This window comes from Mus musculus, chromosome 19 (genome assembly GCF_000001635.26).
Source record: "Mus musculus strain C57BL/6J chromosome 19, GRCm38.p6 C57BL/6J".
Taxonomy (NCBI): Eukaryota; Metazoa; Chordata; class Mammalia; order Rodentia; family Muridae; genus Mus; species Mus musculus.
Window position 1 is genome coordinate 53927364 of NC_000085.6, and position 17427 is coordinate 53944790.

The 17427-nt window shown below is 40.0% G+C and overlaps 3 protein-coding genes across 14 annotated transcripts in view; 2 read left to right on the plus strand and 1 right to left on the minus strand.

The window, feature by feature from the left end:
• The window catches only part of Pdcd4 (programmed cell death 4), a 45362-nt gene extending 35133 nt beyond the window's left edge, over positions 1 to 10229 (plus strand). For 3 of the 7 annotated variants that reach the window (XM_006526762.4, XM_030250770.1, XM_030250769.1), the window contains exons 12-13: positions 1720 to 1829; positions 2354 to 2490. In XM_006526762.4, the coding sequence (XP_006526825.1) occupies positions 1720 to 1780 (61 nt within the window). In that variant the 3' untranslated portion in view covers positions 1781 to 1829; positions 2354 to 2490. Of the gene's footprint in view, positions 1 to 1719; positions 2499 to 4734 lie in introns of those variants that run through there. The other 4 variants (NM_011050.4, NM_001168491.1, XM_030250768.1 and 1 more) reach the window with 3 other exon arrangements.
• On the minus strand, positions 2293 to 17264 carry Bbip1 (BBSome interacting protein 1). 5 transcript variants are annotated; one of them, NM_001195348.1, is made up of 4 exons: positions 17054 to 17264; positions 16103 to 16216; positions 4767 to 4842; positions 2293 to 4139 (listed from the first exon to the last, which is right to left on the minus strand). In NM_001195348.1, exons 3-4 carry the CDS (start codon positions 4810 to 4812, stop codon positions 3982 to 3984), a joined length of 204 nt encoding a protein of 67 aa, NP_001182277.1. In that variant the 5' UTR covers positions 4813 to 4842; positions 16103 to 16216; positions 17054 to 17264; the 3' UTR covers positions 2293 to 3981. The 5 variants fall into 5 exon arrangements, with proteins under 5 accessions (NP_001182277.1, NP_001182267.1, XP_006526610.1 ...); NM_001195338.1 differs by having other exon boundaries at positions 16793 to 17264; XM_006526547.3 differs by lacking the exon at positions 17054 to 17264 and adding an exon at positions 16793 to 16882 and having other exon boundaries at positions 2487 to 4139; positions 4767 to 4898.
• Positions 16869 to 17427, plus strand: part of Shoc2 (Shoc2, leucine rich repeat scaffold protein) — an 89049-nt gene continuing 88490 nt past the window's right edge. The window contains exon 1 of one of the 2 annotated variants that reach the window (XM_006527228.4): positions 16869 to 16938. The gene's annotated coding sequence lies outside the window, so the exon portion shown is untranslated. The other variant, NM_001168505.1, reaches the window with a different exon arrangement.

A 17427-nucleotide genomic window follows, 5' to 3' on the forward strand; every position in this document is an offset into this window, starting at 1 on the left:
AAAAATACTGAACGAGATCCTTGGGGAGCTAAGATAGCTGTTTGTCATTCTGACTCTCAGAAAAATAGTGTCTTTCCTGACATGACTGGAGATGAAGACACTGTGTAGGCAGAGTTTGAATTCAGACTTTTTTAGACTTCAAGGTCTAATGGACTCTGATGTACTTGGTAGTGGCTTCAAACTACAGATGGGAGTGATTTTTTTTCAGAGCGAATTAATATTTGTACTTTTTGGATGTAATGTAAGAGTTGATAAGGGCTTTTCTCCATGAAATCAATAAGCTTGTAATAAGTTAAATATCTAGTTGGAGCCAAACCTACATTTTCTATACATTTTCAAGTTTGAAAAATGTAAGCAAAGTACTTTTGTTTTGCAAAGACTCTCAGAAAAACTATTTCTAGGTAGGCTTCCTTGCTTTAAAAAGTTTAGACACTAAGAGAAGATGATGGTAGAAAATGTGTAGACATGTCTGGAATGGAGTTGTTGGCAGCTGTTGTGGCATACAGCATCAGGGAAACCTCCACTCTGGCAGGGTCTCTCCTTTACTGCCTCAGCCTGCTCCTAATGGAGTCAGTCCCCAGCCTTTCTGTTCAAGAACCCAGTAAGCTTCTCTCAGTACTTTGTGGTTGCTTTTTAAGATTTTTTTTTAGGCTCGTGTTTGAAAGTCTGTATCTTTATTGGGGCTTTATGACTTTTTCTGAAGAGTCATTTGAATAGATCCTACAGTTGTGTAATACCAAAAACTTTGACTTTTAGTCTCTTACATTTTTACTTTTCTGTACTAAGTATACATGTATGTGTGATCTTGCATGTTTGTGCATGTTAGTGAGCAGAGAGAGACCAAGGGATCATCCTGAAACAGGTCTCTCTGCACTTCCTGGAGGTTGCTGGACAGTTGGAGACAGGTTTGAGTTTTCAGTGGTGGCACATGCCTTTAATCCCAGCATTTGGGAAGCAAAGTCAGGAGGGTTTCTGAGTTCGAGGCCAGACTGGTCTACAAATACACAGTGAGTCCAGGACAGCAGGGCTACACACAGAAATCTTGTCTTGAAAAAACAAACAAACAAACAAACAACAAAAAAAGGTTCCCCAATTGGGGCATATAGGCTAGAAGAAAGTAGATTCTTATTTGGTTGTCTGTACTCAAGATTTGGACTTTTCTAAGGCTGAGAAGTTAGTTATTAACCAGGTATTTGGCCATATTATTTGTTAACATTAATTTGCTTGTTATATGTGGGTTTGTGTGCTTATGTTATGGTACATATGTGGAGGTCAGAGCACAGCCTATGGGATCCATTCTTTACTTTGACCATGCGGGTCCCAGCATCGGTCATCTGCCTTGTTGGCAAGAGCACTTACCTGCTCTGAACCATCTTGGTGGCTGTTTTGAGAAGTTGTACAGTTCTATCTTTCCTAATTCTCACTGCTGTATCAAGTCTGTTTGGCTCACCTGCTTTCCAATAAGGTCAAAATAAATGTTAAAGTCTATAAGTAAAATGTCTTCATTTTCTATTTTAACTTTTATTAATAATTCCAAGTAGAGGAAGAAAGTCCATTAGTAATCATGCATTTATTTAAGCTACTCATACATGCTTGTTATCTGATGTTTTATAAAACATCTGATATGTCTAGTGAAAACCCCTTTGAAAAGTGAAGGTTTTAGTGTTTTTCAATGAGTCACATTTTTAAGTGCTTTTGTGTTTGTTCTTTTCACTACAGGGGAAGAAAGCGTTTTGTAAGTGAAGGAGATGGAGGCCGTCTTAAACCTGAGAGCTACTGAGCACAGCAACTCTTACAGTCTTAGGTGTTACCAAGAACAGATCTCAACTGTAAGAGTTGTCAGTACAGGTTTTCTTTTCCTTTTGTTTTTGTTATTGTTTTTTTTTTTTTTTTTTTTTTTTTTAAAGAATTTGTTTTGGGTACAAGGCATTTCTAAAATTTTATAAACTTAAGTTTAATGGGATTTTTTGAAGGATTTTCTTTCTTTTTCTTTTTCTTTCTTTTTTTTTTTTTTGAGGGGAAATTAATGGAGGGACAGAAGAGGAACCACCGAAGTGTGGGTGTTCTGATAAGCTACTTTCTAAGTGCCATGTTTAGGACCTGATCATTCCAAGTTTCACGTTCATGTATGACTGCCGCTCCTTTCTTTCAAGGACAGTGTTTTTTGTAGTAAAATCACTGGTTTATTCAAAGCTTTAGTTAGGGGTGAGTGAAGCTACTAAACCCCATGTTGGCTGCTGCTGTGGAAATGCTGTGCTTTGAGAGTAAACACACACACACACACACACACACTTTTTGTTTTAAAGAATTTTTAAAAAAACGAGTTAGTCATGAGACTTTTTCATCTTTCCAGGGAACATATTGATTGGTCTTAAATATTAGACAGTTAAGTAAATGGTGGCTGGAACATCTATTTTTCTACAAAACTGGAAAAACGAACCCGGTTCTACAAGAATGTACAGCAAAATAAAACATGTGAAACACTGTTGATTCTTTAGTGGGAGTGCATTTATTGTGTCTTTTGAAACTTCTTTTAGGTTTCCTGTTTAAACCTCACTAGGCCTTGTGTTCAATCCTAACAGTGCAAACCAAACAAAAATGTTTCATTGCTTCTTGAGACAGAACCTGCTCTATAGCTCTGGCTGGCCTGATAATTGTTTAGGTAGTCCAGTCTTTCTGCCTGGGAGGCTTGAGTGCCAAGAATAAAGGTGTAGGGGATCAGCTGTCTTCTCGTGCTTCCATGGGCACCTGCATACAGGTGCATACACACCGACATGTATTACACATTTTAAAAACTGTAATAGTTAAAGGCCTTTTAAGGTTATCCTAGGGAAATACACATGCACTTTAATTTTCTGTTTATTATATAACTAGAGTTAATGAGTGAAATTTGTCTAATATATAAATAGATCTTACCCTTATATTGTAACGTGTTTTAAAAAAGCATTCTCTTAAGTACTTAAAGCTTAGATTTATCTAAATTACCAATATTTAACTACCAATAAATAAGTTACCTCTAGCCTCTTTATAAAGCCTAGTTATTAGCAAGGTTTCAAGATCTGTGGTAACTGAAGGTGTTTGGTGACTGCAGCAAAATCATTACATGTATAATTTTCCAAACAGTTCCTTGGTTACAGGGTTAGGTACCATCTCTTAGAAAGAAACCCTCTAGTGTTCAAACTTCACGGCTCTTTTAGGCTCATGTCACCTGAGTTTTTGCTATAATAAGCAGCTCAGGGTTTGTATTTGGGACTTGAGTAGCAGTTGTGTAATTCTCTGTTTCTTAACATTGGTGTAATTAGGAGCTTAGTTCCTGAGCGTTCTGTCTATAGCTGAAGGTGTCCTTTTTTTTAAAAAAAGATTGTATCTAAGTACAGTGTAGCTGTCTTCAGACACACCTGAAGAGGGCATCAGATCTCATTACAGATGGTTGTGAGCTACCATGTGGTTGCTGGGATTTGAACTCAGGACCTCTGGTAGAGAGCAGTCAGTGCTCTTAACCTCTGAGCCATCTCTCCAGACCTATTGAAGGTTTCCTAAAGACCAGTTGGTTATTCCTGCTGTCACTGGTCAGGCTCCGTAGCAGTCAGCATGATGTGGCCCACACTTGCTTATGTGTATTTTGGGTAGTGTACAAGCCCAACAATATATTCACATTAAAGTTTATTTTCAGATTCATGTTTCTAATAAATCCTTCATCCATAAAAGATGCATTTAATGTCTTACATTCATAACAGTAGTTATGGTAAATAAACTGAGAAAGTGAGAAATTTATAATTTTAAAAACTTTCAAAATTCCATGAAACTTGCTTCAGAGTTTTGCTTTGAACACAAACCAATGTTTGAACACCCACATTTTGTGTTTTAAAATGTTGACGGTCTAGTTTAAGCATTTCTAGCCTGCAGATGCAGAATAGTTTCTAGTTACGAACAGTTAGGGGTTAAGATGGGGCATCCCCTACAGTGGTGGTAACTAGTGGCTTATTTGCTCGTTGCCTTTTCTGCCATTTCTTGTTGACGGACTGTATCCTGTGCTGCTTGCTGCATTTTCTCCAGTTTTTCCAGCGTCAGAGATTTTAAGGGCAAGAGCTTGGGTTTACACAGCACCATTGTGGTTACATCTTCCACAGACAACTGCCCTATTAATAAGAAATAAGAAATTAATTAATTTGAGGAAGACAGCTGGTGATTTAGATTTGCAACCAGAATGGAAGTCTAAAATCTTACAGTCAGTGAAAAAGTTTCTGTTCCTAAATTGTCAAAGCAGTCCACAAGGCACATTTCTCTATGGTCAGGCAAGGTCAGGCAACAGGAGCTGGACTTGGATGCCAGACTCTTCTGTTGCCATATGACGTAGCTGTTTGTGCCATATGTTTAATTGGAAGTATATATACAACATAAAAATGCAGCAAGGTGCAATATTTAACATGGCTGCTTATGAATGGTTTATCTTGTTAGCTTACTAAGTTTGATTTAGGTTACTTTCCCCCAACTTGGAATCGTACTTGTAATCCCACTTGACAGTTTCACATTGTACCCTGCACTGAGTGTAGAGGTTCCAGTTGTAAGAAACAGCACTTAGTTTTTAGATACTCCTTTACTGAGAAAAGTTGGGATGTTGTACAGCTTCCTCATGAACAGTGAGAGTACAATAGACTAGACATGGCAAACAGCAGCAGAGTTGCAGAAACAGCATTAGCTGGGCCACACTGTCCACCCCTTGTAACTCTCCAGCAGCCCGAGACCCAAGCGCTTGTGAGGCATACCTTGTTTTGGAAGGACTTCTCGGAACATCGACTTCACTTCTGCCATCTGTAAAGTGCTGGATGCAGTCTTTTGCGCCTTCGATGAGAAATCAGTTACCAACATGACAATTCTCCAGGAACTAGAGACCATAACTGAAACCACAATTCCTACATTATCTGCACGGATTTCTCATTAGTTTTCTGTGATCCTCTTCCCTGAAAATCGGTGAGGTGTTTTATGTGTACATAGATCTTGTCAATTTCTTTTTTTTTTTTTTTGGTTTTTCGAGACAGGGTTTCTCTGTATAACTCTGGCTGTCCTGGAACTCACTTTGTAGACCAGGCTGGCCTCGAACTCAGAAATCCGCCTGCCTCTGCCTCCCGAGTGCTGGGATTAAAGGCGTGCACCACCACGCCTGGCTGATCTTGTTAATTTCTATTCAGTATTGAGAATTGGAATATCAAACATTCTAGCTTCCCATCTTAGAAAAAATTTTGTTTGCCTTTTAAAAAAAATTAGTTGAGAAAAGACATTTTATATATAAGTCATCTTGGTTTACTGATTGCTTCTCCTGAAGAGAGACACTACCAACATAATCACCGTCTGAAAAGGGAGGCAGAGAAACGGAGGTAACCGCAAGCAATTCCTAACACTGTTTTTCAGGAATATATTTTGAAATTCTTTACAGTCATTGACGTTGTCTGTGTGAGGCTGTCGGATCCTCTGGGACTGGAGCTACAGATAGTTATGAGCTGCTCTTAACCACCGAGCCATCTCTCCAGCCCCCAACATTCTTAAACAGGTTATTTCTACTTTTCAAGTCCTTTGCTATATAGCAGGAAATACCATAACACTCAGTTCCTGAATGCACAGCTGTAATATGTAAGGAAGCAGCACAGTGGGTCAGAAACCTACAGAATAGAGATAGAAAAGTGTGCTTCTAGCAGGAGTCCTACTGAGATGCTAGATGATAAAAGAACAGGCTACCCTCTTATATTAGTATTGTTAGGGCTATCTATGCACATGTTACTTGCATAAAGAAACCCTTGTTCCAGATTACTGCTATACTCTATGCTCTAAGCATTGTGGATCAAGTTGTAGAATGATGTCTTCTAAATACCCTTCCAGACAGTGCCACCCAGTTAGTGATGTTTGACCACACTGATGCAACCTTACTATATGTCTTTCACAACATTACCACCAAGACTTAATATTTATAAAGTAATGCTGGCTTGGTGCCTGCCTTTCCCACCCACTGCAAATTAATTATAGCCAAGTGAAGCTGCTTCTGTTTTTTGTCATTCTTGTTTCACTACTTTGACATTCCTAATAAAAGGATACTTTGTATCCTTCAAGCTGGTTCTCCTCTCATTCAAATTACTCTGGAATGTCTTGGTTCCCAGGAAACCTCTCTCTGCTTTGCAGAACTTATCTTCAGACTTTATTCCTGTTCTCTGTGCTCTGTGAGGGCGAGATGATGATGTCAGGAACAGGCCAGGAAAGCAAATGCTCATAAATTGAGTATGAGGTAAGTCTACTATGCAATTTCTTTAGAATGCACAGTCCTATGACATTTCTTCCTTGCTATTTACGCCTGGTACCTAATAATCACAACCTTTTTCCTTGGGTTGAAGGCTAATAGCATTGCATAGCACCAATTAAACTGAATATAACCACTGAACCCCCTAAACTTTTCATTGACAATATTACAGTGTAAACACTGTGTCTGAGCTGGGCAATGGCAGCAGGCACAGTCCTTTAATTCCAGCCCTTGGGAAGCAGAGGCGGGTGGAGCTGGAGGCCAGCGTGGTCTTCAGAATAAGTGTCAGAGCAGCCAGAGCTACAACCGAAAAACCCTGTCCTGTGCCTGCATCAGGTCCGGATCTGTCTGTCATGGGTATGACTGGCTTTGAGAAAAGGAAAGCATAGTAACTTTTCATACCTATCACCAAGAAGCTCCCATCACAGGCTAAGTTGTAGCTGGTTACAGAATGAGCAGCTCTAGCTTTGTGTGAGTAAATCACTACCCACTGTTTTCCTTTAGTTTGTACCTCTTACACACATCTGAAATACAGCCCAAGGAAAAGTGAAACTTGATGTTCATTTCTCTGACTGAACCACTGTAAGTGAAAAGGGTGTGGGGCTAAAGGACTGTCAGAGAATGCTTTGGGTCTGGTGTGGGTAAGATCAGTGCCCTCATTTGCTAAGGCAGTTTCTCCTTTAGTGGGACTGATTTCTTGTTCTAGGCTCCTTAGGCCTTGACAGGAGAGAAACAGGAAGGGAAGGGCTAAAATAAGCAAGGTGGAGATCCAATGGCCAGCACTGGCCAGGATCCACAGTTTTCATAATTAACTGCCTTGGAAATCTAGAATAGGAAGAAACATTAATTTTTTTTCTCCTAGCAGTCTTCTATTAGCCAAAGGAACGTGTTTTAAGGTGTAGTGTTTTCTAAGGAGTTGTGGCTACTTCTAAATATTATCAGTGTAGGTAAGATATGTACAAAACCAGAGGCAGATGGATCAAAAGAGAAAATTGACAAACAACTATTACTGAAATGTGTTTTGAAAAACTGCCATGACCAATTCAGTAAATGAGGGCCTACCATGTGTCAGACGAATGTTCATCAGTGAACAAAAATCTGTTGCCTTTTGGACTCTACAGCAGGGGATAAGGGAAGAGAAACAACAGAAGGTAGTTAAGTACTGCCGATAAAAGTTTAAACTGAGAAATGCTGGAAGAGGGTAATCCAGCTGTAAGAAAATCATAATGGTCCCATTAGGGTGGCCCTTAAGCAAAGTCTTTAGTGTGTGGGTATATGTGCTAAGCCTTAGAATTGTAAACAAGTCAAAAGCCTGTTAATTTCCATAGTGAGAAGGTTTAGGGAAATGAGCAGCCTGTTTAAACTTTTTTAAAAGAGCTACTTTGCTGTACCCATTAAACCAAACATTTACTGCAATAAAATGAGAGTAGACTGCTTGAGAATAGGGGTGCCCATTCGGCACTGCAGTGACGATGACACTAACGAGAAAATCTTCAGCAGTACTGAGCCACTGAGTCACCAGTTGGCCAAGCGTTAACATATGATGGGCTATGCACTGACTAGAATATTATCTTAGATGAAAAACAACTGTCCAGATTGCGATGGACAATTAAGAAAGAGATATTAAAATGCAGGAGTAAACTTACTGTGCTGCAACCTAAATTTTTAATACCCAACTAAATGCTATGTCAGTAGACCATTGTTTGAAGCTCTTAGGGTGATTTTTTTTTTTTTTAAAGTCTGTAATCTACTTCAGAGAATGTCGTTCTGACTGGGCAGTACAGTTCACAATCCTGAGAAGGTATGGAAACAACCATAGTACTGGATTGACTAAAGTGAATGTAAGAGAACTCAAAGGAAGACAAAACCTTTGTCATTAAGATATTTTATTGTTTTTGGAGTGTTGAAAGACTTGTCTAAGAAATAGACAGCTTTCAAAATCAATCCTATGTGTGGACAAAGTTGGAAGTCCTTGAGTAGAAAGAGAAGATCTCTAAAGTGTCCCCCCTAACCGTATGAAAGCATGCTGTCTTTAGACTCTTACCTGTAGTCTTAGTATTTTGGAGAAACTAGATTCATCACTTTACAAATTTTTTTTGTTTTGTTTTGTTTTGTTTTTTGGCTTTTTTCAAGACAGGGTTTCTCTGCGTAGCTCTGGCTGTCCTGAAACTCACTCTGTAGACCAGGCTGGCCTCGAACTCAAGAAATCTACCTGCCTCTGCCTCCCAAGTGCTGGGATTAAAGGCGTGCACCATCATGCCCGGCTTTTTTTTTTTTTTTAAAGATTTATTATTATTATTATATCTAAGTACACTGTACCTCTCTTCAGATGCACCAGAAGAGGGCGTCAGATCTCATTACGGATGGTGAGCCACCATGTGGTTGCTGGGATTTGAACTCAGGACTTTCAGAAGAGGAGTCAGTGCTCTTAACCACTGAGCCATCTCTCCAGCCCCCACTTTACACATTTTCAAAGTGACAAACATTTTTCATTTCCACACTTTAACATGAATTTTTAAAATATTCAATGTAAACAGCAATTTGGTAGCTAACATTCTAAAATAAAAATGAAGTTCTTTCTTAGAAATTTTATATTCATACCTAGACCTCTTTATTTCTGTCACAATTTTAATCTAACATAACATTTTCATGCTTGATATTTGATCATACTATTATATTATCTGGCTATAAAAATTTATAAATTTAAATTATAACTTTAAAGTATACACCATGCATCTGTTAGTAAGAAGGCCTTTCTCAGTATGTCCCTGGATACATGTCTGAGAATTTATTTGGATTGCCACAGTCTGATGTTTTACATTTATACATGCATGAGTACTAAGATCAGAATGGAAATTTTTTTTTGTTTAAGTTTTGAACATTATATAACTAAAAGTCATAGTGATCTATCATGAATAAGTAGTTTTAAAAAACAGATTTATTTTTATTTTATGTGTACTGGTGTTTTGCCTGCATGCGTGTGAAGTTGCTAGATCCCCTGGAATTGGAATTGCAGATAGTTGTGAGCTGCCATGTGGGTGCTGGGAGTTGAACCCAGGTCCTCTGGACGAGCAACCGATGCTCTTAGCTACTAGGTCATTTCTCCAGTCCCATTAATAAGTTTTAACGAACACTAACTAGTAAGTTAAGATTTAACCATTACCATGCCAGGCAAGGGTTCTACCATGAGCTGCATTTCTAGTGCAGTTATGTGTCCATCAGTAGTTTTGGAAACTGAGCACTCGGCAGTCTTGTCAAAGCTCAGCCCCCTCTAATAATCCCAAGTCCTCAGTCTTATTAAGAGCTTTATTTACTTATTGTTTTTGGCACCTAAGAGACTTTTGCTCCTTGAAGCATTTAATCATAGTAAAATTGTACATTGAGTAGAAAATGCCCTTATTTTGGGTAGGTGATTGTGAAGGGAGGGGTACGTGAGATGATTCTCAGGGAGTCCAGCATCAGAGCCTGAGAGTGGAAGTTAATGTCTGCACGGCCATGATTCTTAGCCTTGCTGCCTCTGTCCTGCCCTGTCTTTAGTGTCTTGAAGCACACGTGGACCCTGGCACACATACTTCTGAACTGTACAATAAATCACATGATGTTGTCTTATAGATAGTAATAGACTACCTGAGAGAATTTTATAGTTTCTAAAATTTGAGATAGCCTGGAAAGGAAAGAAGTTACATTTCCCTTTTTCACACCAAGACTCTCTTGAAACCTCAATATACTAAAGTATGTAATGAATCTGCAACAGGAGAACTGAAAATGTATTATTTGCCAAACTTATTTGATCTTGGACTTGTTTCAAAATACTTATATGGCACAGCATCTATTGCAACATACTAGATGCATGTATGATAAGATATAACACCATTACTTACAAATAAAGCTAATTTAAAAATCATATTTTTTCTGAATAATTAATAAAGATCAATTCAAGATGGTTTATTGTCTTGCCTTAGTGAGATTCAAATATCCTACCATTCTATACAGCGCTCCCTTTGGGTGATAAGAAAATGATCAATGGTGACTAAGAAGTGCTCAAATAATTGGATTTTGCAGGTATTAATTAAAATGTGGAAGGAACAGTAAAGACCATGTGTAGCGGTTTGAATGAGATTTGGCTCACAGTGTCATAGATTTGAATGTTTGGTCGTAAGTGAGTGGCGCTATTTGAAAGGGTTAGGAGGGGTGGCCTTTTGGAGAACTGTGTCACTGTGGGGTGGGCTTTGCTATTCTAAAAGTCCTTGTCAAGACTAGATTCTCTTGGCTCTCAGCTACTTCAGCACCATTTCTGCCTCTATGTCTCCATGCTTTCCACCATGATGATAATGGACTAAACCTCTGAAACTAATGAAGTCCTTAGTTAAATGCTTTCTTTTATAAGAGTTGCTTTGGTCATGGGGTCTCTTCCCAGAAATAGAATATTGACTTATGATACCACGACTGAGGTTTAGGCAGTCCAATTGGAAGAAACAGTGACTGAGGTACAGAGAAGTCAGTCGCACATGAGAATGAACGATCGAGGCGCACTGGATTACTCGAGGGTGTGGAAACGACAGGTGGTGGGTCAGTGCTAGAAGACAAGTGCACACAGCAGTTAAGAGAAGCACCTTGTCTTCTAAAGCGCAGAATTTTGCTTATTTTGTATATGTGTGGTGCACATATGCTATAGCAATGCGTGAAAAATAAAGACTTCATATCAACCTCTAGCACATATGAGCTCACTGAATACTAGCAAATCTTACTATACTGTGCCACTATAATGATGCCACACAACTAGTTTCTGAGGAAAGAGTCTAGTAGCAGAGTTATGGGGCTTGTTACTAATATTTAATGGATAAAAACGTACCAAGCAGTACAGAGGAACAATTCAGAATTATTCTTCCATTGCCGCATCTACTATCAACCAGACCAGAACCTACTTGGCTTCTGAGATCAGTCCTCTTCACAGTACTATGTCTATAGACTCCCACCACACTCTCTCGTAGTAATAATCTTCAATGTAGATTAGTTTAAATGTATCTAACTGGGCTGGGGGAGCAGGCTTTTAATTCCAGCACTCAGGAGGCAGAGGCAGGAGGGTCTCTTGAGTTTGAGGTCAACCTGGTCTACAGAGTAAGTTTCAGGCCTGCTGGGAACACAGAGAAACACTGTCTTAGAAAAACACCCCACCCCCTATCTATCTATCTATCTATCTATCTATCTATCTATCTATCTATCTATCTATCTATCTATCTATCTATCTATCTATCTATCTATCTATCTATCTATCTATCTATCTATCTATCTATCTATCTATCTACCTACCTACCTACCTACCTACCTACCTACCTACCTATCAATGTTTAGTGGAAAACAGTATGTATTAACTAAGAGATCTGAACTGTGTGTGTGTGTGTGTGTGTGTGTGTGAGAGAGAGAGAGAGAGAGAGAGAAAGAGAGAGAGAGAGAGAGATAGATAGATAGATTACCTCAAAATTTAATTTTAGAATTAAATTACTTTGGATGTAGCCAAAAAACAAAACTGGAACTAACCATCTCCCATTAATCCCCTAAAAATATATATATTGAAAAATGTAAAGACTAGAAAAAATATCCATGTCTAAGATTACATAGTTGTTAAGTGAAGAAAAAATGAAGAGAAAGGACTTGTACTCTGATCCACCATACTCTGTTACCTGGTCCTCTCTTCAGCTCTATGTTACACCTGGGGAAATAACTTGGAGGCCCTTCAGAGAAACACACACATTTACTATGTTAGAGAGACGAGAGAAAAAGACCTTACGATGAATAGGAACTAAAGAAGGCTGAAGTAATACACTCTTCACAATCTATTGGAACGGGCAGCTCTGATGTCACTGACTGCTGTCAGAAAGAAAGCGACAGTGAATCAGAAGGAAGTCTCAGGAATGTGCACGTGTTTAGAGAGGAACGGTGGAGTACAAGCCACAGAAGAAGATCTTTTAGCACAGTCACACATGATATATGTAGCACACAGTGTTCTTTCCTAATCAGTAAGTTGAGCCATTCTAGTTGTCATCACTGACACTAGATATCTTGAAAATGCAAGACATAGTGTTAAAAGTGGTAGATAGAAAGGGGACTGTCACTCAAACCTGACTCCAGTGACATTCAACCAATCTGCAGCTTGATTTCCTCATGAATATTATCTATCCCAAACTGTAAGCATCAAGTAAAGAGTAGATAAAACAATGTCTAGAAATCCAGTATGGTTTCCTATTCTAAGTCAAACTTTCATGCATGATGGACGTGCTCTGCACTTCCAGTAAGGGATTTTCTAAGTCCAAACGTTTTCAACCTTTATAGACACCATATCCTCTAAGATGGCATGATCTGGTTAAACATGATTTAACACTTTTTATAAACTGACTTAAAGCAGCATGCACTGCTGACTCCTTAAGTGGTTTTGAATGTCTGGTAAAGCAATGTACACCACAGTATATAAAGCAATGTACACCACAGTATATAAAGCAATGTACACCACAGTATATAAAGCAATGTACACCACAGTATATAAAGCAATGTACACCACAGTATATAAAGCAATGTACACCACAGTATATAAAGCAATGTACACCACAGTATATAAAGCAATGTACACCACAGTATATAAAGCAATGTACACCACAGTATATAAAATCAAGGCTCAAAGCCTTGAAGGTTTTCAGTGATCAGTGAAGCGTAGAAACCTAAGCAGACTGTAATCAGGGGGTCAGGAGTCTGTTGTATGTTAAAAATAATATGCTGAATTTTTGGTAGAGATGACAAGTGACTTGATCCTTACCAAGAGAAATAATAATACTTTAAAGCATTTTGATTGTCTTTAAACAAAGTCCTAGTGTTTTTATGTAAGAAATATAGACATCATAGAGCCACAGCCCTATAGTCCCAAACTAGTTTATTTGCTAACCATGTGCTCTCACGTTCCCCAGTCCTTACTACCCCCACTGTTCTCCTTCCCGTCTCAGCTCAGCCGTTAAACATATGTGACACTGACCTACAGTAAAATACAGAGCCAATGCGATATATGTTGAATTGTCTAACTGCACCAGTTATACTCTGGCTGACCCTCCTTTGAGATAGGATCTGGATGCAGTTGCTTAGGTTGCTCTGGGACTCCTGGCCTCATCCCTGCTTCATCCTCAACAGTAGCTGGTACTACTGGTGCAAACCACTGGATCTGGCCTACTAGGCCATAAGAGTTAAATCCTAATTTAAGAGACTGAAGCACCAGAAAGAATTCTATAATATAAAGGCTATTTGTGGTAAGGGCTTTTAAGTAAATTCTTTTGTGACTATTAAGTCGGCTCTTTTAAAGTAAATTCAGTTTGGTTAGGTGCAGTTTCAAGTGGGCATGGCATAGGACTGTGGGAATAGCAATTTTTTTCTTTTGTATTCAAAAGTTGAAGTTGAATGATAGATGAATAGATTTTGGAGGAACAGAGGACAGGGCAGTCCAAGGGATCAAACTTAGGTCTTTGTGTACACTAGGCAAGCATTCATTGCTGAGCCACACCTCCAGCCCCCTATCAACTGTCCGATATTAGCTAATAAGAAAAGGGGAGAGAAAGTTCAGAGAGCACGTGCCTCCCAGCAGATACACAGTAGTAACACCCAGCTTTACTTAAGCAATTGCCCGTATGCCAGCAGAGTATGGACTGATAACATTCACGTAGAGAAGCTAACTGACATCAGATATCAGACAGTTGGAGACAGAGTAGATTCTATTCTGTGTAGCTAGCTGGCATCTGCTAGTATAATTGTGTTGCAACATGCTCAATTTGGTTAATTAACTCAGACTCATGTTAATAAAATGTGTGGTGTCTAGTTTCTGAAATGTGCCCAAGCCTCAGAAGAGGCCCTGCTCATGGGAGATCTGGATGATGCAGAAGCAGACACCACTGTTACAATCATCGTCATCTCATATAAAATACCTGGTTCAAAATTCAGTTCTAGGTGACAGTCTTAAAAATACTAACCAATAGCCTCTGTGAAAAGTTAATTAGTGGCTGAGATAGCTGGTTAGCTATTTCCATAGTATATAAGAAAAGAGAACTAGATAGTTTACATTTTCAAATGACAGTCCTCAAATCTCAGAAATTCTGTATAAAAACCTTGTGTCATCACTAAAAAATATACATTCTTTTTCCTAAAGTCCTCAAGAATCACTGAATTAGAATCTTTTTATGTGTTTGACATTGAACTTGGCGATCTCTCTCTCACACACTAACTTTCTAAATATTTTAATGCCCAATATGTGCCTAAATTAGACACTGCTTTAGAAGTTAATAATAATCATACTCTGACCACATACGGTATGCTCTGAAGCAAGCTAAAGTACTTTATATAATACTTGAATTCTGTTCAAATTTCGTTTGAAGCCCAGAGACCCTTAGCTAGTGGATGGGCATATTCCTCAAATCCAGGCCTGATTCTAAAACCTAGTTTTAACTATTATATTATTTAGCCTTCCTGAACTCGGTATTAAGATTGTTTCACAATCATAGAGGAGCACACTTCCTCCTATACAAAGAACTATTGAAACATGTTATTTTAACTTTCTGTATGATGGCTGACAGCATTCTACGATAACCTAAGAGATTCCTTTTAACTTTCAGGATGAAAAGTGAGTGTGGGGCAGGAGAACGACATGAGCTCTGCGTTCTTGGGCGGTTTTCTCTTGTGATTATAAACTAAATCCCACAGTTCTCTATTCACTGGGCAGGGCATGTTCCTAATGAACTAAGTGCTAAGTTTAATCTTGATTTTGCAATTTTTAATACGCAATCTTTACTACCAGAAAGCTATCACAGAAACAACAGGACCAATGAGGTCTTACAGAAGAATTTCAGGGAGAAAATACCATTGCCTAAATTGGACTGTGGCCAGATGGACAATAGTTACCTTGGTATCTGCCAAGATAACATCAAGATTCACATATTTGAATTACAGAGCTATACATCTTTCAACAGCAGTCTGCAGGGTGCCAGGACTTGAAACTCAAGAAACTATGCTGACATCAGTATACTCTGCTGTAGATTTCATTGCATCAGCTTAAAGCATAGGCAAAGTAGCAACATTTATTAAAGGGAGACAGTCTATACTGCCAGCCTAGAGCACTATGAAATACTCTACACACAGAGGCAAATCAAAGCCAAACCCTCAGCTTGACAGGTGGGATGGACTCTACTAGTGACAGGAGGCGCCGGCACATGGAGCTGCGTCTGAGAACCCAGTACTTACACAGTCAGTCAGGCCTCCAGTCTAACTTCTGGTTTGCATGAAATAAGAAAAGGAATCCCTTTCCAACAATACCTCTGTGATGACTTCTTAAAAATGTCAGTGTCGCAGAGGGGAAGACGATCTAAAGTTCTAAGGTGGCAATGTCCATGTATAATACAAAACTTTGACAGGAGTTTGATTTATATATTCTCTGTATTCTGTTTTACAAAATTGCCACTTTTCTTGGTTGTAAGAATACTGTATTCTGCAGATTCTCAACTTCGAAATTCTTAGCAAATTTATGTTAGGGTCTGCCTAACTGCAGACCTATAAATGACTTCTAGATAGTACTAAAGTTGGAATATGAATAGGAAAGAAATGTGTACATAGCAGAATCTTAACAATTACCAAGCAGGTAAATGGACACACATCACAAAAGGTGACAGCTGACTACAACAGTAAACCTCAGGAGAACAGGATTACTTCATTTTTTTTTCTGGAACATAGGTAGAGAAGGTAGATTTGTACTTTAATTTTCGTTTGGTTAGGTATAAGCATATTTCAATTTACCTGAAAATTGTTCTTTTTTTTTTTCTTGCACCTTTAGGAATCCAATCTGTAGTTATCAGAACGATTGACTTCTTGACTCCAAACGTCCACAGAAGGAACTACATGAGACAATGTCTTGGAGACACATAAAGCATTTTAAATATTTTTAAAATGTCCTTTAAAAGGATATTCACAATCGTAAACACCCAGGACTAACTACTTCAATATACCCTAACCCAGACTTCTAGTTGAAGCTTACATAGAGCTCAGAAAGGGGAGGCAGGACAGAAAGGGAAGAAAAATCAAAGATGAAAGGGAAGGTTTTGCTTTGCGGGTTGGCTCAGGGAAGTCATCTTTTTCTTTGATAGCTGGGGTGGAAACCGGTTTCTTTGGTTCCCAAAATTTGGAGTTTCTAAAGGCCAGGGAGTGAAAGTACTGTACTCGACAGGAACTCGAGGAGGCGTGCACCGTGCCCCACTGTGCAGACCTAGGGACTGCGGGCCTGGCCTCGCCCGGCGGCCGATCCGGCTGCCTCGCCCTACAGGGAACCTCAGAGGGGCGGAGGGAAGGCTGGCCACCGCCCCACCAGCCGGAAAGGAAACCCTCTGCCAGCGGAAGCGGCCCGGGGCCTCCGCTTAGTCTTCTCCCAGCTCCCTCCCTGCGGTTCATCCGGCCTGGCCGGCCCTGCTGTAGGGCGTCAGGGACACTTACCTCACTCGTCAGCTCTGGGAGAGGAGGCACCCCCTGGGGCGCAGGCGGGGTCCGGCTACTCCCACCTCCTGGCCATGACCCTACTAGGAAGTGCAAGCGCAACTTCCGGTGCGAGGGAGTTTTGAAGCCCTAAACTGTAGTTCTAGGTAAGCGATCAGGGGCTCCGTAAAGGGTCTGGCAAGCAAACCGGCAGTTCCCGATCGCGAATTAACTCGCCCAGTGTGGACTGTGTGTGTGCACATCCTCCGTAAGTATACTTACAGGTGCATCCCTTTCCAGACCGCTCTGCTGTTGCCTGGGGTAACGGGGAACCAAAAGCAGGAAAAACGTACGTCAAACGGGTGACAGGAAACGCCTCCTGCCATCATCAATTATGGCTGCCTGGGCTTCAACCGTAACTTCCGACTGGGAGTCGTTTCTCTACCCGGCTGGAGGCTTTTCTCTGTGGCGGAGCTAGCCAGCGGCGCCCAGTGGGCGGGAGACCGCGCACTGCCGCGGAGGAAAGGAAAAGGGCGGGGACAGGGAAGCTGGCGCCAAGGTTTCCCTCTGATTGGGTGACTGCTTTTGCTCTGGCTCCGCCCATCCCTCCTCCCTAGCGAATGCCCAGGCTCGCTCAAGGGGGCTGGGGCGGGGCG